This window comes from Panthera pardus, unplaced genomic scaffold (genome assembly GCF_024362965.1).
Source record: "Panthera pardus isolate Hobbes unplaced genomic scaffold, ASM2436296v1 HiC_scaffold_17, whole genome shotgun sequence".
Lineage (NCBI taxonomy): Eukaryota > Metazoa > Chordata > Mammalia > Carnivora > Felidae > Panthera > Panthera pardus.
In genome coordinates, this window is record NW_026526732.1 from 148,215,402 (window position 1) to 148,236,685 (window position 21,284).

The following is a 21,284-nucleotide window of genomic DNA, read 5'->3' on the forward strand; positions in this document are numbered from 1 at the left end:
CTCAAAATGGATGAAGGACCTGAATGTGAGACAGAAAACCATCAAAACTCTAGAGGAGAAATCAGGAAAAAACCTCTCAGACCTCAGCCACAGCAATTTCTTACTTGACATATCTCCAAAGGCAAGGGAATTAAAAGCAAAAATGAGCTATTGGGACCTCATGAAGAAAAAAAGCTTCTGCACTACAAAGGAAACAATCAACAAAACTAAAAGGCAACCGACAGAATGGGAAAAGATATTTGCAAATGACATATCGGACAAAGGGCTAGTATCCAAAATCTATAAAGAACTAATCAAACTCCACATCCGAAAAACAAGTAATTCAGTGGAGAAATGGGAAGAAGACATGAATAGACACTTTTCTAAAGAAGACATCCAGACAGTCAACAGACACATGAAAAGATGTTCAATGTCACTCCTTATCAAGGAAATACAATTCAAAACCACACTGAGATACCATCTCACACTGGTCAGAGTGGCTAAAATGAACAAATCAGGAGACTATAGATGCTGGCGAGTATGTGGAGAAATGGGAACCCTTTTGCACTGTTGGTGGGAATGCAAACTGGTGCACCCACTTTGGAAAACAGTGTGGAGTTTCCTCAAAAAATTAAAAATAGATCTACCTAGGAATAGCACTGCTAGGAATTTACCCAAGGGATACAGGAGTGCTGATGCATAGGGGCACTTGTACCCCAATGTTTATAAACACTTTTAACAATAGCCAAATTATGGAAAGAGCCTAAATGTCCATCAACTGATGAATGGATAAAGAAATTGTGGTTTATATATACAATGGAATACTACTTGGCAATGAGAAAGAATGAAATATGGCCCTTTGTAGCAACTTGGATGGAACTGAAGAGTGTTATGCGAAGTGAAATAAGTCAGGCAGAGAAAGATACCATATGTTTTCACTCATATGTGGATCCTGAGAAACTCAACAGAAGACCGGGGGGGAGGAAAAGGGGGGAAAAAGTTACAGAGAGGGAAGAAGGTAAGCCATAAGAGACTCTTAAATACTGAGAATAAACTGAGGGTTGATAGGGGGTGGGGGTGAGGGGAAAGTGGGTGATGGGCATTGAAGAGGGCACCTGTTGGGATGAGCACTGGGCGTTGTATGGAAACCAATTTGACAATAAATTTCATTAAAAAAAAGAGTCTGACTCTTGATTTTGGCTCAGGTTATGATCTCATGGTTTGTGAGTTCAGTGCAGAGCCTGCTTGGGTTTCTCTCTCTCTGTCTCTGGCCCTCTCCTGGTCACATGTGTGCTTTCCCTTTCTCTCAAAACAAATAAATAAAGTTAGAAAAAAAAAGAGTCAGATGCTCAATCCACTGAGCCACCGAGGTGCCCCAGGACTAACTAGATTTTAAAACAAAGATGGTAACAGGAGATAAAGAAGGGCACTATATCATAATAAAAGGGACAATCTAACAAGAAAACCTAACAATTGTAAATATTTATATACCCAACATTGAAACATCCAAATATATAAGATAATTACAAACATAAGGGAACTAATTGATAATAATACAATAATAGTAGGGGGAGACTTTAATACCCCACTTACATCAATGGAGAGATCACCTAAGCAGAAAACCAACAAGGAAGCAATAGCTTTGAATGACATACTGGACAAAATGGACTTATATACTCAGAACATTTCATCCTAAAACAGCAGAATACAAATTCTTTTCAAGTGCACATGGGACATTCTCCAGAATAGATTACATACCAGGTCACAAATCAGGCCTCAAAAAGTACAAAAAGATTGAGATCATACCATGCATAGTTTCTCACCATAATGCTATGTAACTTGAAGTCGACCATAAGAAAAAAATTGGAAAGACCACAAATACATAGAGGTCAAACAACATGATACTAAACAATGAATGGGTCAGCCAGAAAATCAAAGAAGAAAAAAAATATGGAAACAAATGAAAATGAAAACAAAATGGCCCAAACTTTTGCAATGAGCAAAGGCGATCCTAAGAGGGAACTACATAGCAATACAGGCCTACCTCAAGAAGCAAGAAAAGTCTCAAGTAAACAACCTAATCTTACACTTAAAGAAGCTAGAAAAGAACAACAAACTAAGTCTAAAGCCAGTGGAAGGAAGGGCATAATAAAGATTAGAGCAGAAATAAATGATATAGAAACTAACAAAAACTAGAACACATCAATGAAACCAGGTGCTGGTTCTTTGAAAGAATTAATAAAATTAATAACCCCCTAGCCAGACTTCTCAAAGGGAAAAGATAAATGACCCAAATAAATAAAATCACAAGTAAGAGAGGATAAATAACAACCAACACCACAGAAATACAAACAAGTATAAAAGAATATTATGAAACACTGTGTGCCAACAAATTGGACAACCTGGAAGAAATGGATAAATTCCTAGAAACATATAAACTACCAAAAGTGAAACAGGAAGAAATAGAACACTTGAAAAGACTGATAAGCAAGAAAGAAATTGAATCAGTAATAAAAAATCTCCCAACAAACAAAAGTCCAGGGCCAGATGGCTTCACAGAATTCTACCAAACCTTTGAAGAAGAGCTAATACCTATTCATCTCAAACTATTCCAAAAAACAGAAAAGGAAGGAAAATTTCCAAGTTCATTTTATGAGGCCAGCATTATCCTGATACCAAAACCAGATAAAGACTCCACTGAAAAAGAGAATTATAGGCCGATATTCCTGATGAACTGGATGCAAAACTTCTCAGTAACATACTAGCAAACTGAATCCAACAGTACGTGAAAATAATCATTTACCACAATCAGGTGGGAGTAATTCCTGGGCTGCAAAGGTGGTTCAATATTGGCAAATCAATCAATGTGATACACCACATTAATAAAAGAAAGGGTAAGAAGAACCATATGATTCTTGAAATAGATGCAGAAAAAGTATTTGACAAAATAAAACATCCATTCATGATAAAAAAAAAAGTCCTCAACAAAGCAGAGTTAGAGGGAACATACCTCAACATAACAAAGAACATATATGGAAAACCCACAGCAAATATCATCCTTGATGGGGAACTGAGAATTTTTCCTTTAGAGTCAGTAACAACACATGGATATCCACTCTCATCACTGTTATTTAATATGGTATTGGAAATCCTAACCACAGCAATCAGACAACAAAAAGAAATAAAGGCATTCAAATTGGCAAGGAAGAAATAAAATTTTCACTATGTGTAAATGACATGATACTCTATATAGAAAACCCAAAGACTCCACTAAAAAACTGCTAGAACTAAGAAAAAAATTCAGTGAAGTTGCAGGATACAAAATTAATGTACAGAAATCTGTTGCATTTCTATTCACCAATAATGAAACAGCAGAAAGAGAAATTAAGAAAACAATCCTATTTACAACTGCACCAAAAATAACAAGATATCTAGGAATAAACCTATCCAAAAAGGTGAAATACCTATATTCTCCAAACTATAAAATACTGATGAAAGAAACTGAAGATGGCACAAAGAAATGGAAAGACATTCCATGCTCATGGATTGGAAGAGCAAATATTGTTAAAATGTCTACATTCCCCAAAGGATTCTACACATTTAATGCAATCCCTATCAAAATACCAACAGCATTTTTCACAAAGCTAGAACAAAAGATGCTGAATAGCCAAAGTAACCTTGAAACAGGAAAGCAAAGCTAAAGTCACAATTCTGGACTTCAAGTTATATTACAAAGCTATAGTGATAAAGATAGTATGGTACTGGCACAAAAATCAACACATAAATGAATGGAGCAGAATAGAAAACCCAGAAATGAACCCACCACTATGTGGTCAATTAATCTTTGACAAAGCAGGAAAGAATATCCAATGGAAAAAAAAGTCTCTTCAACAAATTGCGTTGGGAAAACTGGACAGCAACATGCAAAAGAATGAAACTGGACTACTTTTCTTATACCACACACAAAAATAAATTCAAAATGGATTAAAAACCTAAAAGTGAGAAAGGAAACCATTAAAATAATAGAGCAGAACACAGAGGAGAACCTCTTTGACATTGGCTATAGTAACTTTTATTTGATATATCTCCTGAGGCAAAGGAAACAAAAGAAAAACTATTGGGACTACATCAAAATAAAAGGCTTTTGCACAGCAAAAGAAGCAATCAACAAAACGAAAAGGCAGTTTATGGAATGGAAGAAGATATTTGCAAATGATATATCTAATAAAGGGTGAGTGTCCAAAATCTATAAAGAGCATATCAAACTTAACACCCTCAAAACAAATAATCCAACTAAAAAAAGGGCAGAAGATAAGAATAGATATTTTTCCAAAGAAGACCAACAGATGACCAAAAGATGCATGAAAAGATGTTTGACATCACTAATCATCAGGGACATGCAAATCAAAACTACAATGAGATATCACTTCACACTGGTCAGAATGGCTAAAATTAACAACATAAGAAACAACAGGTATTGACAAAGATGCAGAGAAAGGGAAACACTCTTGCACTTTTGGTGGGAATGCAAACTGGTGCAGCCACTCTGGAAAACAGTATGGAGTTTCCTCAAAAAGTTAAAGACAGGGGCATCCAGGTGGCTCAGTCGGTTGAGCCTCTGACTGCAGCCCAGGTCATGATCTCACAGTTTGTGAGTTCGAACCCCGTGTCGGGCTCTGTGCTGACAGCTCAGAGCCTGGAGCCGGTTTCAGATTCTGTGTCTCCCTCTCTCTCTGCCCCATCCCCACTCATGCTCTGTCTCTCTCTGTCTTAAAAATAGATAAAACATTTAAAAAAATTTAAAAAAAAGTTAAAGACAGAACTACCCTGGGATCCAGCAATTGTACTACTAGGTATTTATCCAAAGGTTACAAGAATGCTGACTCAAAGGTCCACATGCACCCCAATGTTTATAGCAGTGTTATCAACAATAGCCAAATTATGTAAAGAGCCCCAAACATCTATCAATCGACGAATGGATAAGAAAGATGTGGTAAACACAGACACAGACACAGACACACACACACACACACACACACACACACCGGAATATTACTCAGCGAACACAAAGAATAAAATCTCGCCATTTGCAACAATGTGGATGGAACTAGAGGGTATTATACTAAGTAAATAAATCTGTCAGAGAAAGACAAATATCATGTGATTTCATTCACATGTGGGATTTAAGAAACATAACAGATGAACACAGAGAAAAGTAAGGAAAAATAAAATAAGATAAAAACAGAGAGGGAGGCAAACCGTGTGAGACTCTTAAGTATAGAGAACAAACTGTGTTGCTGGAGGGGAGATGGATGGAGAATTGGCTAAATGGGTGATGGGCATTAAAGAAGGCACTTGTTGGGATGAACATTGGGTGTAATATGTGAGTGATGAATCACTAAATTCTACTCCTGAAACCAATGCTACACTGTATGTTAACTAACTTGAATTTAAGTAAAAAAAAAAAAAAAAAAAAAAAAGAATAATAAAAACAAAAACCAAACAAAACCAAACCAAACCAAACAAAAAACCAAAACCAAACAAACAAAACAAACCAGGCCCTACGATCCAGCAATTGCACTACTAGGTATTTAACAAAGAATACAAAAATACTGATTCAATGGGATACATGCACCCTGATGTTTATAGCAGCATTATCTAAAATAGCCAAATTATGGAAACAGCCCAAATGTGCATAGACTGATGAATGGATAAAGAAGATGTACTATATGTATATATATATATATGTACATATATGTATATGTATGTATATATATACATATATATATAATGGAATATTATTATTATATATACAAATGGAAATCTTGCCATTTGCAATGGTGTGGATGGAGCTACAAAGTATTAGGCTAAGTGAAATAAGTCAGTTAGAGAAAGACAAATACCATATGATTTCACTCACGTGTGGAATTTAAGAAACAAAACAAATGATCATAGGGGGAAAAAAAAGAGAGAGGCAAACCAAGAAGCAGACTCTTAACTATAGAGAACAAACTGATGATGGTTACCAGAGGGGAAGTGAGTGGGGGAAATGGGTGAAATAGGTGATGAGGATTAAGGAGTGCACTTGTGATAAGCACTGGGTGTTGTATGGAAGTATGGAATCACTGAACTGTACACCTGACTAATATTACACTGTGTATTAACGAACTGGAATTTAAATAAAAACTTAAAATTTTTGGTCTTGGGCACCTGAGTGGCTCAGTCAGTTAAGCATCTGACTTTGGTTCAGGTCATGATCTCAGGGCTCATGAGTTCAAGCCCATGTCAGGTCCTGTGCTGACAACTCAGAGCCAGGAGCCTGCTTTGGATTCTGTGTCTCTCTCTCTCTGTCCTTTCCTCATCGCACTCTGTCTCTCTCTCAAAAATAAACATTAAAAAGAATTTTTTTTGTCTTCTGGCAGAAATAATAGAAAACAATCTCAGAAGCTCATTGGAAATGACTCTATTAAGTATTGTTGATTCTTGATATTGCAGATATTAGAATGAGAGAACAAACTTACGGGTTTAAGCACTGGAATTATAGGACTGCTTTAGTACACAGAAAAACCTTGAAAAAGCACAAACACATGGAGGCTAAACAGAAATGCTACTAATCAACCAATGGGTCATTCTAAAAAAATCAAAGAGTAAATAAAAAATAAATGGAGACAAATAAAAATGAAAACACAATAGTCCAAAATCTTCAGGACATAGCACAGGCAGTTTCTAAGAGGAAAGTTTATAGCAACACAGGCCTCCCTCAATAAACAAGACAAATCTCAAATGAACAACCTAACCTTACAACTAAAGGAGCTAGAAAAAGAACAAACAAATCTTAAAGCCAGTAGAAGGAAGGCAATAATAAAGATTATAATGAACTTAATAAATGTAAAAGAGACCAAAAACTCAATAGAAAAGGTCAATGAAACCAAGATCTGGTTTTTGAAAAGATAAACAAAATTCATAAACTTTTAGCCAGATTCATTAAAAAAAAGAGAGAGAGAAAGATGCGGGGTGGAAAATAAATGAAATCAGAAATGAAAGGGGAGAAGACTCCACCAGAAAATTTTAGAAGAACAAATGAATTCAGTAAAGTTGTAGGATACAAAATTAATATGCAGAAATTGGTTATATTTTTATATCATAATAACAAACTATCAGAAAGAAATTAAGAAAACAATTCCTTTTGCAATTGTATCAAAAAGAATAAAATACATAAGAATAAACTTAACCAAGAAGGTGAGACTTGTACTCTGAAAATTATAAAACATTGATGAAAGAAACTGAAAATGATAGATATAAATGGAAAGATATGCTGTGCTCATGGATTGGAAGAATTAATATTGTTGAAATGTCTGTACTACCCAAAGCAATATAGAGATTCAATGTAATCTCTACCAAAACACCAATGGCATTTTTCACAGAACAAGAACAAATAATCCTATAATTTGAAGTTCCTCAAAACATTAAAAATAGAAGTACCATACACGCAATTCCACTTCTGGGTACTCACCTAAAGAAAACAAAAACATTAATTTGAAAAAAAAATGCACCCTATAGTTATTGCCGCATTATTTATGACAGCCAAGATATAACATGAAAGCAACCTAAGTGTCTATCAATAGATGAATGGGTCAGAAGACATGGTCTACACACACACACACACACACACACACAGAGGAATATTAGTCAATCATAAAAAGAAAGAAATCTTGCCATTTGAGACAACATGGATAAACCTAGAGGGTAAAATAAGTGAAATAAATCAGAAATACAAATACTGTATGATCTCACTTATATGTAGAATCTAAAAAACAAAACAAAATGAACAAACAAAACAAACAAAACAAAACAAAACAGAAATAGACTTATAAACACAGAGAACAAACTGGTGGTTGCCAGAGAGGAGGAGAGTGGGAGGATGAGTTAAATAGGTGAAGGAGATTAAACAGTACAAATTCCAGTTATAATAAATCACAGGGAAGTAAAGTACAACATAGGGAATATAGTCAATAATATTGTAATAACTACACATGGTGACATATGATAATAGGACTTATTGTGATAGCCATTTTTTAATGTATATAAATGTCAAATTACTATGTTGTACATCTGAAACTAATATAATATTGTGTGTCAACTATACTTCAGTAAAAATAAATAATAAGACCTTGCCTTTGTCAAACACGCAACGAGGAAGTCTTTATGTCTGAAATCTAAACTGGTTGAATAAAAGAGACTGTCCATCTAATGATACTGAATTAGAACATTACTGAAAATGTTCTGAAAAATCTTATTTATACAGGAAAAACTGCTCTAAAAATTAGAAATAAGGCAAAAATTTTGCTTGCTTGATTATTCACTCTCATACTTGAATACTTTCTCATAATTCTGCCTGATCACAATCTGGGTGTGTTAGGGATTGTAACTTGACTAAAAAGAACCCAGCCAGCCTTGTACTATTAGAGATTAATCTGTAGAAAGCTGATAAGGTATGATGGCTTTGCTTTTTCTCTGGTAAAGAAGATATGTCAAGGTTGTGATTTTATTGCTCTGTTGTACATTAATCATTTTGAATCTCTAACAGCAATTTTTCCTGACTACATTCATCTTGGTTTTGCAAATCTCTCTCTCACCCCCACCCCCTTTTTTTTGTCTTTGAATCAAGTCTCTTTTATTCTTCCTGGGTCCTTCATTAATGAGTTTGATAAGACTTCAAAAAGTCCAAAAAATACATTTCTCTCAGACTTAGGGTTTTAGAGTAGAAATGTGGAGACAACAGATGGAAGGCTCATTATAAACAGGACAAGACACCCCCCCCCCCCGCACCCCTTCCCCCACCCAGACACAGAATATGTCTGATAAACTGCATCACTGCTGCTGTCCCACTTCTTCTAAAGCTTGCTTTTTCCTCTGTTGTTAGGAACGGGACTTTACCACAATTGGTATTGAAGACACCTCCTCAACCACTTCTGTTCCAGGAACTTCTTTTTTTTTAACCACTGCTTCCCCAAAAGCCAGTTACTTCTTCTGTCACCTTTGTTAGTGAAATAAGTGCAGAGTGGACCTCCATTTTCTTCTGTTGCTCGGTGTTGAACTGAAGTCACAGGTGGATGAATTTGATTGGTGCCCTAGCTTTAAAGATGGCCTAGGGAATTGAGTTTTCTGATTTCTACTCTGGGGAGGCAGGACTCATAATGCAGGGCAAGTTTTAGAGTATTCTAAGGATTGTGGAACCCCATAGTCAGCCAGAAAACATAACTGTTGTCCATATATGGAATGTGAGATGCTGTGTGGAGGATCTGCCATGAATAAATGCTTTGGTTCATGGGCTACATCAGTACCTCTTAAAGCCCAGTTAACCTACAGACTCTCAGGAGATAATAAAATGATTGGTTTTGTTTTAAGTCATGAAATTTAGGGGTGGTTTGCTACACAGCAATATATAACTGAAAGATACTTGTATATATTTTTTGTGTGTCTGCCTTCTTCACTCAATATTGTTTCTATCAGATTTATCCATGCTATTGAATTATTAGTTTATTCATATGGATTTCTTATATAGGATTCCATTGTGTGAATATAGTACATTTTATTTATCTATTTACCATTGAGGAACTATTTTGTTAAACCATTTGAGAATAATCTGTGGACGTTATGACAATGCATCCATCAATAGTTTGGCATGTGTGTTTCAAGAACAAGGATATTTCTCCTACATAACCACAATACCACCAGCATCACCCCCAAGACACTTAAAATTGATACAATATTATCAAATACACAGTCCATATTCAAATGTCTCCTATTGTCCCAATAATGCCCCAAAGTAAATGTTTATTATTTTAAGCTGCTAAATTTTGGTGCCATTTGTTACACAGCAATAGATAACCAATAGAGTGGGTATGACAGGGTAATAAATAACTAATGCAATGGGTCTGCTTCTTCCAGCAAAGATGTTTGGGAGATTGAGGATTCACAGTTGTCTGACTTCCCTGTGTCTGTTCATATATCACCATGTCATATCTCAGGGCCCGAATCTTCCCAACCAGTGGCCTTACCTTAGCATAAGAGACACTGTGGGGTTATACAATTAATGGCTCTATGACCCTCATCTACATCTGTGCTAGGGTACAGAAGAAAAGGTATCCTTTAAAACTGCTACAGCGGTTTTTAGAATTTCTCATTCATGTCTTGAGTTTGGATGAAAAGCTTTTAATTTGTTCTTTTTTCTATGTATGCTCTCTAAGGCAGTCTAAGGCAGCTAGCCCATAAAGGTAGGGACAAAAAATCCTCAATGAAATCACTCAGTATTTGTTTGATACCTAACTTAATCTAAAACCTGTTTGCATGTTACCTGGGATGTGAGGTCAGTCTGACACTTCAGTGATCTTTCATCTGTCCTAATGGGTTAGCACCTAGTCCATTTCCTTCCTCAACATTCCCACCACATTTATCTCAAAGTTGCACCTTGAGCCATGTGATGGCTGATTTTGTGTCAATTGGGTTAGGCTATGGTACCCAGATATGGTACCCAGGTACCCAGAGGACTCTGACTATTACATTTCCTAGAGAAAGCACTTCCCAGAGAAATCCACTCTCTTCCCTGCCAACACAGTTTAGATAAACATTGAATATCTGTACTTCATCTCTGAGTTTTTGAGAGCATATAGTCTGTATTACACATACCTATACTCCACATACAACTCTGTCATAAACATTGTTGGGTAAAGTTGAATATTGTTGAACCAATTTCCAATGCTTCTGAATAAGGTCAATGGAATTAAGACAGTTTTCTTCTTACAATGTATGCCCATAACCAGCAGAGTTAAGAATTTGGTAAAGAGGACCAAAGATAATCCATATATTCTGGCTCATTATATAAAAAAGAGGATGTTTATTAGATTCTAAAATACTTAGAATAAAAAAATACATATTACTGGAGATAATTAATTGGAAAGAGATGCTGTAAATGTAGAGAGGAATCTAAGCTTTTTTAATTTCTATCTCCCCTGTCTAAATCCTGATCCTCAACTGAACACTTTAACTATATTCCCTGTATTTAATTAGATGGAAAAAATAGGGAATTATCGAATATTTGTCATGGAAATATAGAATAAATTGCTCTCAGAGCTATGATTTTCTTTGAGTCATTAATTTTAAAAAAATCTTACACACAAATATTAGAATTATATTCCTCAGTTCGTGGCACATGGTCATCACTGGTCCATACAAAATCTTCTCTATGTTTGTTACTATTTATTTCTTTTGATGCACGTTTCCCAAATTCCAGTTTCTTTCCCTTCACCAAAGGCAACCCTTCTCCTGTGTTTTGTATATATCTTTTGGTTATATGTATTCTTGAAAAATGTGTATTGTTTTGTGTGTATATATTCTTTATTCAAAGTGAGTTGCTTTGTGCTTAACAGTTCATTCTATTACCTTTTTTGTTCCCCCGCCTCTTTTTTTTTTTTTTTTAATTTTTTTTTTTTAACGTTTATTTATTTTTGAGACAGAGAGAGACAGAGCATGAACGGTGGAGGGGCAGAGAGAGAGGGAGACACAGAACCGGAAGCAGGCTCCAGGCTCTGAGCCATCAGCCCAGAGCCTGACGCGGGGCTCGAACTCACGGACCGCGAGATCGTGACCTGAGCCGAAGTCGGACGCTTAACCGACTGAGCCACCCAGGCGCCCCCCCCCCCGCCTCTTTTAAAAATGTTTATTTATTTATTTTGAGAGAGAGAGAGGCAGAGAGAGAGGGAGAGAGAATCCCAAGCAGGCTCTGTGCTGTCAGTGCAGAACCTGACGTGGGGCTCAAACCCACTAACCATGAGATTATGACCTGAGCCGAAATCAAGTGAGATCATGACCCAAGCAGAAATCAAGAGTAGGACACTTAACCAACTCAGCCACCCAGGCGCCCTCCCCATACCTCATTTTGAAATCAAGATTATGCTAGCCTAATAAAATTAGCTGAACAGCTTTAATCTTTTTTCTATTTTCTGGAAAAAAGCACATATGATAGGAGTTGTATACTCTTTGAATGTTTGATGGAACTCACCTGTGAAACCATGTGGGCATTTAAAAAAATTATTTTTATCAGATGCTATTAGCAACTTTTTTCATTTCTTCAATATTTATTGGTATTCTCAAATTTTTATTTCTTGTACAAATTGCATTAGTTTAAATTTTTCTAGGAGCTATCTGTCTCATCGAAATTTTTCAATTTTCGATTTGATAATTTTACCCTTTATTAAGTTTCATATCTGTAATATTTGTAGGCTATTCTCCCCTTTTCATTCCGTATTTTGTTTCTTCATTTTCTCTCCCCTTTATTCATCATCAGTCTTGTTCTAAATTTGAGTATCTTACAAATATTTTTTTAAGAAGGAGCTTTCGGTTTTGTGAATTTTTACTACATAGTTTTTGTCCTCTATTAAATTGCTTTCTATTCTTATCTTTATAATTTCCTTCCTTCTTATTGCTTTAAGTTTATTCAATCACTCTTTTTCAAAATTTTGGAGAAATTTTAGGCCATTTATATTTAACTTTTCTTGTTGTAATAAATGTATTTGAAGCTGTAAAATTCTGAGTACTGCTTTAACTGCATCTCATAAAATTTGATATGCAACATTTTTACCACCTAGTTCTTTTTTTTTTTTTTTTAATATATGAAATTTACTGTCAAATTGGTTTCCATACAACACCCAGTGCTCATCCCAAAAGGTTACCACCTAGTTCTAAACGTGTTATTTTCTCTCATGACTGCCTTTTATTTTTTAAAATGTCGTTGCCATTTATCATTTACTATTATTGTTATTTTTTAACACTTATTTATTTTTGAGAGACAGAGTGTGAGTGGAGGACGGGCAGACACAGAATGTGAAGCAGGCTCTAGGCTCTGCATGGTCAGCACAGAGCCCGAAGTGGGGCTTGAACTCTTGGGCTGTGAGATCATGACCCGAGCCAAAGTCAGACACTTAACTGGCTGAGCCACCCAGGCACCCCATGACTGCCTTTTAAATCCACGTTATTCATGAATACTTTCTTAGTTTGCAAACTGTGAGAATTTTAGGTATCCTTTTGTTATCAAGTTCTACTTTTAGTATAATATGGCTATAAAATGTAGCTTTTTTCAAAGATACTGATACTTTGGAATCTACTGTAGTTTCCTTTAGGGTATCATGCATATCCTGTTTTTGCAAATCCTCTATGTGACTTGAAAATTTATTCATGCATATAGAGTTGTTTTTGTTGGATGGTTTCTTTTTAGTTAATTTTTAAAAATTGAAGTATGGTTGACACATAATGTTATATTAGTTTCAGGTGTATAACATAGTGATCCCACAAGTTTATGTTATGCTATGTCCAACACAAGTTGTAGCTGCCATCTGTCACCACACAACACTATTACAATATCATTAATTATATTCCCTGCGCTGTACCTTTTATTATTTTTTTACATTAAAAAAATGTTTGTTTATTTTTGACAAGAGAGAGAGACAGAGAGACAGAGAGACAGAGCATGAGCAGGGGAGGGGCAGAGATAGAGGGAGACACAGAATCAGAAACAGGCTCCAGGCTGTCAGCACAGAGTCCGATGCGGGGCTCAAACTCACAGACTGCGAGATCATGACCTGAGCCGAAGTTGGACACTCAACCGACTGAGCCACCCAGGTGCCCCAAGTGCTGTAGCTTTTATATGAATCTTTTGAACCTCATACCTGATTTCCTTTCCTTCTTTGTTTTCACTACCTTGTAGCTCAGAGCCAATTGTTTTTTACCCATCTGTAGCTGGTTGATAAATATATGCCCTGTTAAACTGGCTCTCTGGGGAAAAAAATTCTGACATGTAACATTCCTGGTTTCTGTAGAATACTTCTGTAGAAATACTTCCAATCATGGCCAATGTTAAGATACCCATGGTTAGCAATTGTCTTTCACAATTTCTGAATATTTTACAATTTGCTCTTGTTTGCCAGTATAAGACAAATCCAGTACTCCATTTCTTTTCTTTTCTTTTTGATGTTCATTTTTTTAATATGAAATTTATTGTCAAATTGGTTTCCATACAACACCCAGTGCTCATCCCAAAAGGTGCCCTCCTCACTACCCATCACCCACTCTCCCCTCCCTCCCACCCCCCATCAACCCTCAGTTTGTTCTCAGTTTTTAAGAGTCTCTTATGCTTTGGCTCTCTCCCTCAGAGTCTAACCTCTTTTTTTTTTTCTTCCCCTCCCCCATGGAACTGGAGAGTGTTATGCTAAGTGAAATAAGTCATACAGAGAAAGACAAATACCATATGTTTTTACTGTTATGTGGATCCTGAGAATCTTAACAGAAGATGTTCATTTTGTATTTTAGTTTGATCCCCTGGCTTTACTTATTTCCTAGCTTTATTTTCTCTCTGCCCCAGTTTCTTCTCTTCCTTCCCCTTTTTCAGTTGTGTTTGTCTCTGTGAACTGCTACAAGTCCTTTTTGGAATGAGGGACACAAGACACAATTCATTGGCCAATAAAGAAAAAGACAGCTTTCTAATTTTAAAAGGCTTAAATCTTAGTTCAGCTCTCAAAAAGTCCGTGCTGTGCCTCACGTTTGTGTATCTCAGGGTCACTCGGTACTCGTGAGAGTTCCAACCTAGACTCAAGGAATCCCCTTCTCCAGCCAGCTCCCTCATGTGGGAACCTCCCTGCACTCTCCCCCCTACACAGGGTTCCTTTTTCCCGGTTCCTCCATTCCTCCAGCCAGAACAATGATGTTTCTCTAGGCAATTTAGGGCACTGCGGCTTTGCACCCGAGGCCTGACTTCAGGACAAAGCTGGGAGATGAAAGAGGGAGACAAATCCAAAACTACCCATGGGGAGCGTTCCTCTCCAAGTTTGGGCTCTCCTCATAGCCCACCTGCTTTTGTCTACTGTTCAGAGTCCTTCCGCACTTGCTTTTTGTCTGCTTTCCAGAGTTTCTAGTTATGATTAGTGGGAGAGATAGGTTCTTAAGCTATTACTTTAAACTTCAGAATAAATTAAATATCATGGCTAGAAAGAACTCAAGTCTCTACAATTTTAGATTTTTTTTTCTCCTCCAAATGAAACACATACTCCCGAGGGCATAGGCTTGTTTTAGGGTACTTTGAATTTATATGTTAAGCCCGAGATCCAGAAAGAAAAGCAGACAGCAGCTTCCTGGGTAGCCTACTATGATTTCTGTTAAATATATCTCTTAACTGCTCACTTATTAGCAAAATGACATTGGATATCCAAGCCATATCCCACCTTATAAGTAGCTCAACATCTTTACCTGACAGAAGAGGAAGTGAGGGCTCACAGAAGGGGAATAACTTGTCCTGTCACTTGGTACGTGCATGGCAAAGATTGGGCTGTAAGTCGGCCTGTTTAACAACAGTTACTCAGGCATCTGGTAATAACTTCTTAAGTGTCAACTACTGTGCTGGTAACTGTTGCAGATTTCAAGGAAGACATGATATACGATGCCTGAGGGAATGGAAAGTTTCATATAGTGGGAGAGGAAGGGCGTACGGTAAAAAAAAAGAACTAAATTCCAGATTTCTGCTTTTGAATTTGCTTTGACTTTGGTTAAGGGAATAACCTTTTCTAAGCCTTCATCTGTCTGTAAATGGAAGTAGTAGTCTGATCCATGTACGTTCTTTTGTTTGGGTTATGAGAGATAAAGTTTATAAGCATTTAGCGAATACCTTGCTCAGTGTTTTGATGGCTGTTATTGTTCTTTGAGACTCACAAATCATTCAATTTTAAGCAATTGTCATGTATTGATCTTTAATGTGAATGAACACATTAAGAAAGGGTATCTAACTTCTGGGAGGGAAGAAGCCCCCTCCCCTAACCTTCGTCTCCTTGAGCACCCATTTTCCATTGACCATACCAGGTTCTGGTCCCAGACAGTTTATTACAAAATAAGGAAAGGAGGTCTGAGGAAGATTCACTTGTCATAGAATTTCGGCAGCTCATTACCCAAAATTACTTGATGGTCCACACCAGCAGCTGTGATAGTGGCCAGGTAGATGACACCCCCACTAGAGCCATCCCGGTTCATGGCCAGAGCGATAGCTGCAGAGGGTTTCAGGTTGGAGAGAGGGAAAGAGAATGACAGCCTCAGAAATCTTTTCCTTCCCGTCCTGTCTATAAGCTTACTACCACTTTCAGACCTCAAAACCCATCTCCCAGGGACACATATCAAGTGGTGTGCTGGTAAACCAACTTAAAAAAATAAAGCCTTTATATGTAACATCTCCTGGTGTTGGTGGTCTCAAAACTCTCACCACAAAAGATTTCAAGTTATGAATAGCTAAATAAGCAGCTTATGAATCCTTGAATATTTAACAATTGACTCTCATGAGCTAGCCCAAGCCCACTCTAGCACACCAGTGATTCTTAGAGTAACTGTATATTTTAATATGGGGTACTCAAAAAAACAGTCAGACTTATGCCTTTGTTCTGAAGTCCCATCTAGTGTAGCATTGTCCTGCATTCTTTCACTCTCAAAAGTGTTCCAGTTTGGACATTAAATGGTCACTCATGTATTCCTCATTGTGCTCCTTACTCTTAACTTCCTTCCTGTGTTTGAAAACCCTCCCCAGGCACCCTTCCACTTGGTTAGTTACCTTTGGTGGTGAAACACCTGCACTCCTCAGGGGACATGCCTGGTTTATATGCCGCATCCACATAACCGTAGATATAGGTGCTGCCAGAGCCACCGATGGCAAAGGGCTGCCGAGTCAGCATTCCTCCCAGGGTTCCATACACCTAGGGGAGGTGTCCTCAGGTCAGACTATGGAAGCATCAATCCTCTCCTTGCCACTGAGACAGTCAGGATATCTCTATTCTGCAGCGAAGCCCCACTATCTCTTTTTCCCGTCCGTTGAGATTATACTATGCAGTATAATCTAAGCAGTGTCCTTGGAACTCATTGCTAGAATGACATATGACCTCTATCTCCCTCTCTAGGGTAGTGGGGAACACCAAGGGAGGGAGTACATTGGGAAAGACTCACCTGGCCCCCGTCACGTTGGTCCCAGCCAGCTACTATGAGATGTGCAGACAGGTCCTCCCGATATTTATAAGAGATATTCCTTACCACGTTGGCAGCAGCTAGAACAAGCGGACATTCTTCCAGTTCCAACCTAAAGGAAGTGTTAGTAATAGGGGTCAATATAATTTCCAGACGTTCCACCCTCCTGTGCTGTTACCATGATCCCTGCCAAGGGACACCTGAAATCTGAAACCCATACTTGTAATAGTTCAAACTCCAGCTTCTCTCCCACATGTACAGGGAGACCAATCTCACACCACCAACTGTTAAGAAGATTTCAATGTTCCCCTCCTTTACTCTTTGTCCTACCCACCCATCCCCCAATTGTATAACTCTTGGCTGCAACGGCCCTGCCTCTATGGATAAAAGCAGATAAGCTTTATTTCTGCACCAGTGATCTTGGCTTCTCACAGGGTAACTGCCTGATAGTATGGTAGGCCACATCATCATCTTCTTTCTCGTTATTTATATTAGGATAGTGATTTACAATTTTCAAGTCATTTTCACATGGATCATTTGATTCTCAAAATAACCATTGGGTGAGATAGGATAGGTATTATTAATTACCTCCACTTTACAGATGCAGAAACCAGGTTTGGGATTCAAGTGCCAGTTCAAAGATAATAAAAACAGGAGTCCAAACAAGAATTTTTCACTTTTCACTGCAGTGCTCCTGGAATAGGACACTATAGTGGTTTTCTGGTTGGGAGAACTCTAGTGATTGTGAACTGAGAACCCCAAAGCTTCATACCCATGGAGCTCCAGTTGGTAGGCGGCCATGTCAACCATGGCTTGGGCATCAGCAGCCGAACCAGAGAGAGCACAATAGATGTGTTGATGTAGTGGAGACAGCTTGTTAAACACTCGGTTTACCACTGCCTTTCTGCCGGGAAGGAGTCAACAGTCATCAGCGTTAGTGTTGCCACAATTTTTGAGGTTAATCATCCAGTGTTTGTCAAATTTATTTGACAAGAGAACAGCCACCACAGAGTACATGAAATTTAATACTTGGATTAGAGCAGGAAAAAAATCATCTCAAATTAAACAAAATATTGCAAGTAATGATCAAAATTAGACTTATTTTTCAGGCTTAGAGTTTATAATAAAACAAAAAATAGTACCTTAAGAATAATGTGCTTAAGCAATTTTTCTTTACTATACCCATCTAGAGGAAGTTGTGTGTTCTTTGGGACATAAAGTAAGCAATATTGACCTAATCCCATATACTCATCTCGCATATGAGGAAACTGGTCAGGATGGAGGAGACAAAATTAGTTCAACATGTACCGGATGAGAAGCTAGGATATCTGCTTGGCAGAACCATCTTTTCTTTCCTTTCTACTTTATTTTATTTTATTTTATTCTATTTTATTCATCTCATTTCATTTAATTTTAGAGAGAGAGCATGAGTGGGGGAGAGCATGAGTGGGAGAGAGAGACAGAGAGAAGGAGAGAAAGAATCTTAAGCAGGCTTCACACTCAGTGAGGACTTGGGGTTCGATCCCACGACCCTGGGATCATGACCTGAGCTGAAATCAAGAGTCAGATGCTCAGCTGACTGGACCACCCAGGTGCCCAGAACCATCTTTTCTATTTCTAAACATAGATGGAAGGAGGGACCCTGAAATCTTTGTATCCTACCTCCTTCTCATACCTTATTCTTATATACCCACTCCTGTAGGGACAGGCCACATAAGCATTCAGGCTCCTGATTCTCCTCCATGAATTCAGGGACCCATACACTTGCCATATATCTCATTATAGGGGCCTTTCTGAAAGGTTAACTCAATTTCTTCAAAGTTCTACTTTACCAATCTCTTCATGAATGGGTAAGAAAAATCTGTTTTGGGAGCCATTGACTTCCTTCCAGAAGAATTCACCTTGACGGGTACTTACCCTACAGACACCCGGGAGTCAGAACCCACCACAACACCTCCGTCGAACTCCACTGCCATGATGGTCGTCTGCGGAGATGTGGAGGATGGGATGTCAGAGCAAGAAGAGTCTTGATTCTCTCATATTACAGATGAGGAAACATTCCCAGAGAGGGGAGGTGACTGGCTCAAGGTCATACAGTAATTTAGGCCAAGATGACTCCCAATATGGGATTTCCCTTCCATCTTCCCATTTTCTCTATCTTCTCTCCTAGCTGCAAGAGAAGGTCATAGCCTGGTCGAAAGAATCACATCTGTAGTTCCCAACCTTCCTAAGTAGAATCCTTCCCAACTATAAAGAAAGAGGTGGGATGAGGTTTTCAGAGGTAGACATTTGGCTCGGGGGGGCACTTTCAAGCGCTGGCGCCCCAGTACTTGTGGTGCAAGGCAGCCCCACAGGTGAATTACTTCCACCACGTGTGCTTGGTGTGTGTGTGTGCAGATATGGTACGGACCCAACACAGAGCAAGTGGCTGTGACCTTGGGAAACAGGGTCATGTCTTCTTTTGGCCCACAATTCTCTACCCCACATCTCCCTTAACTAGCTTATTAAACAGCAGAAAACATCAAGGGCCGCAGTGGTTAGCAGGGTCATGCATTAGTAAGGAGGGAAGAAGCCAGGAACATGAGATGATTTAACATGAAGCTTTCATTTAAGGATTTCTGATCAAGAGGTCAACAGTAGCTAGGGGAAGAGATCTGTACCGTTGAGGCGGCTTGTTGGGGGAGTTTTTCAGGTCAAGAAAAGCTGACTTTTTCAGGTCAAGAAAAGAAATTAAGGAAAAGAATTCAGGAAGGTGAAAGGAATAAAGCTATACGGTTTTTACTCCTGTTGAGTTGGAAAGAGCCTTAAAGATTCTTGGTTCGAATGAGGAGACTGAATCATAGAGGAGGCAACTGACTTATCAAGGTCACCCAGAGTTAATAGCAGACTGGGACTAAAACCCAGGTCTAACTCCCACCTCTTGTTTTGACTTCTGTTTCCTACTTCCCACTGCTCATCAGGCAGGGAGGGGAGATTTTCTGCCTTATAAATGGTTTTAGTGCATTCTCATCACCCCATAAGTTACTCTGGACCCCAGGGCTATAGCTCTGAGTGTGCTTTCAGACATATTGACTTACCATGAAGAGAGGGCCATTGAATAAGGGCAGCCCCATTCTAGAGGTTATTTCTCTAAGACAAAGCTGCCCCCAAGCCAAGGGTAGTGGCAGTAGTTTGGGAGCAGAAGCCAGCCAGCCTTGAGCCTGGGCGGGCGGATGGGAGTGGGCAGGGACGACCCAGGGAAGGGAGCACAGCAGCACCTGGGCCAAGCAGGAGCCTTCGTGGATCAGGCTGGTGGAGGGCACCACCAGCTCACAAGGAACCCCCATTATCAGGGCTGGGGGTATGAATTACGCAGGGGCCAGTTTATCAAAGATCTGTGTGATGAGCTGTCCCTTCTCAATCAGTGCCCATATTCTCCTCTCCCAAGCGCGCTCCTACTTCACCCAGGGCACCATTTCTTCATCCATCTGCACCTTCTCCGACCCCCTTCCTTGATTTAACCAGCCCCTCTCTCTAGTCCAGAGTTGAAAGCGAAAGCGCTTCAGAGAAGCTTCCCCTCGACACTTCCAGCTAAGAGCCAAAGCACCTCCTTCTCCACCAGCCTCGCGCGCCTAGTCCTTCGCGGACCCCTTCAAGACCCCCTTCAGAATAGACATGCCCTGTATTCATCGCAGGGCATCTCTACAGGCACTGACTGGCTGCCACAAACTACCTTCTCACTCTGTTAGTTACCATATTCACACCTCAGAGCTTTCGGGGTCCCCCTGTCTTGCCACCTTCTCCACCCCTCTGCTAAACCTCTAGCACAGACTACTTACCCCAGTGTGGACCTCGCCAGACCGCAGCATCTCCGCGAGGCGCCGCGCTCCTTGCCTCCAGGGGCACTGGTTTTCTTCCTGGGACCGAGGGCAGCACTCTGCCTATATAGCCCCGCGCCCTCACCAAGACCGCTAGGGGGCGCCGGGGTCCTTTCGGTGCGGCTTCGCACCAGGCGCTAACCTACTTAGGACAGAACTGCCCAGAGACAAGTGACGAAAAGGCCTGGGGTTAAGCAAGTCCCAAGGCTGGGGTAAAGAAAGTCCCGACAAGTGGGGTCCGCAAGAGGTAGCAGTGAAAGGAAGGACGAGTGTGCTTGATGGAGAAGGCGGAGCCTCAAGACTTCTCTCTCCAGAACCTCAGATCGGATTCCCACGCCTTCTCCCAAAATAGTCTGGGCGGGCCACATTCTGAACGGGGGCGGATCTACAGATCCGGCCTGC

General features: G+C 39.1%; 1 protein-coding gene and 2 long non-coding RNA genes across 6 annotated transcripts in view; all 3 read right to left on the reverse strand.

Annotated features, from left to right (window-relative positions):
• LOC128777749 (uncharacterized) overlaps positions 1–21,284 on the reverse strand; it is a 49,927-nt gene that overhangs the window by 26,401 nt on the left and 2,242 nt on the right. The gene's annotated exons all lie outside the window — the stretch shown is intronic.
• LOC128777750 (uncharacterized) lies at positions 11,680–13,498 on the reverse strand. The gene is made up of 2 exons (XR_008423104.1): positions 12,714–13,498; positions 11,680–12,622 (listed from the first exon to the last, which is right to left on the reverse strand). It is a non-coding gene; the product is annotated as an uncharacterized LOC128777750 (long non-coding RNA).
• PSMB9 (proteasome 20S subunit beta 9) lies at positions 15,757–21,252 on the reverse strand. 4 transcript variants are annotated; one of them, XM_019456703.2, is made up of 6 exons: positions 20,844–21,252; positions 18,943–19,010; positions 17,798–17,932; positions 17,008–17,137; positions 16,619–16,760; positions 15,757–16,064 (listed from the first exon to the last, which is right to left on the reverse strand). In XM_019456703.2, the coding sequence occupies exons 1-6, from the start codon at positions 20,871–20,873 to the stop codon at positions 15,937–15,939; spliced, it is 633 nt and encodes a 210-aa protein (XP_019312248.1). In that variant the 5' UTR covers positions 20,874–21,252; the 3' UTR covers positions 15,757–15,936. The 4 variants fall into 4 exon arrangements, with proteins under 4 accessions (XP_019312248.1, XP_019312250.1, XP_019312249.1 ...); XM_019456705.2 differs by having other exon boundaries at positions 18,943–19,195; positions 20,844–21,251; XM_019456704.2 differs by having other exon boundaries at positions 17,798–17,929; positions 20,844–21,247.

Coding starts and splice junctions, on each gene's coding strand:
- PSMB9 (XM_019456703.2), bottom strand. CDS start 20,873: ATGCTGCGGTCTGGCGAGGTCCACACTGGG. Junction 17,933..18,942: donor GACTCCCGGGTGTCTGTAGG/GTAAGTACCCGT, acceptor ACTCCTTCCCGG/CAGAAAGGCAGTGGTAAACC. Junction 16,761..17,007: donor ACCAACGTGACGGGGGCCAG/GTGAGTCTTTCC, acceptor CACCTCCCCTAG/GTGTATGGAACCCTGGGAGG.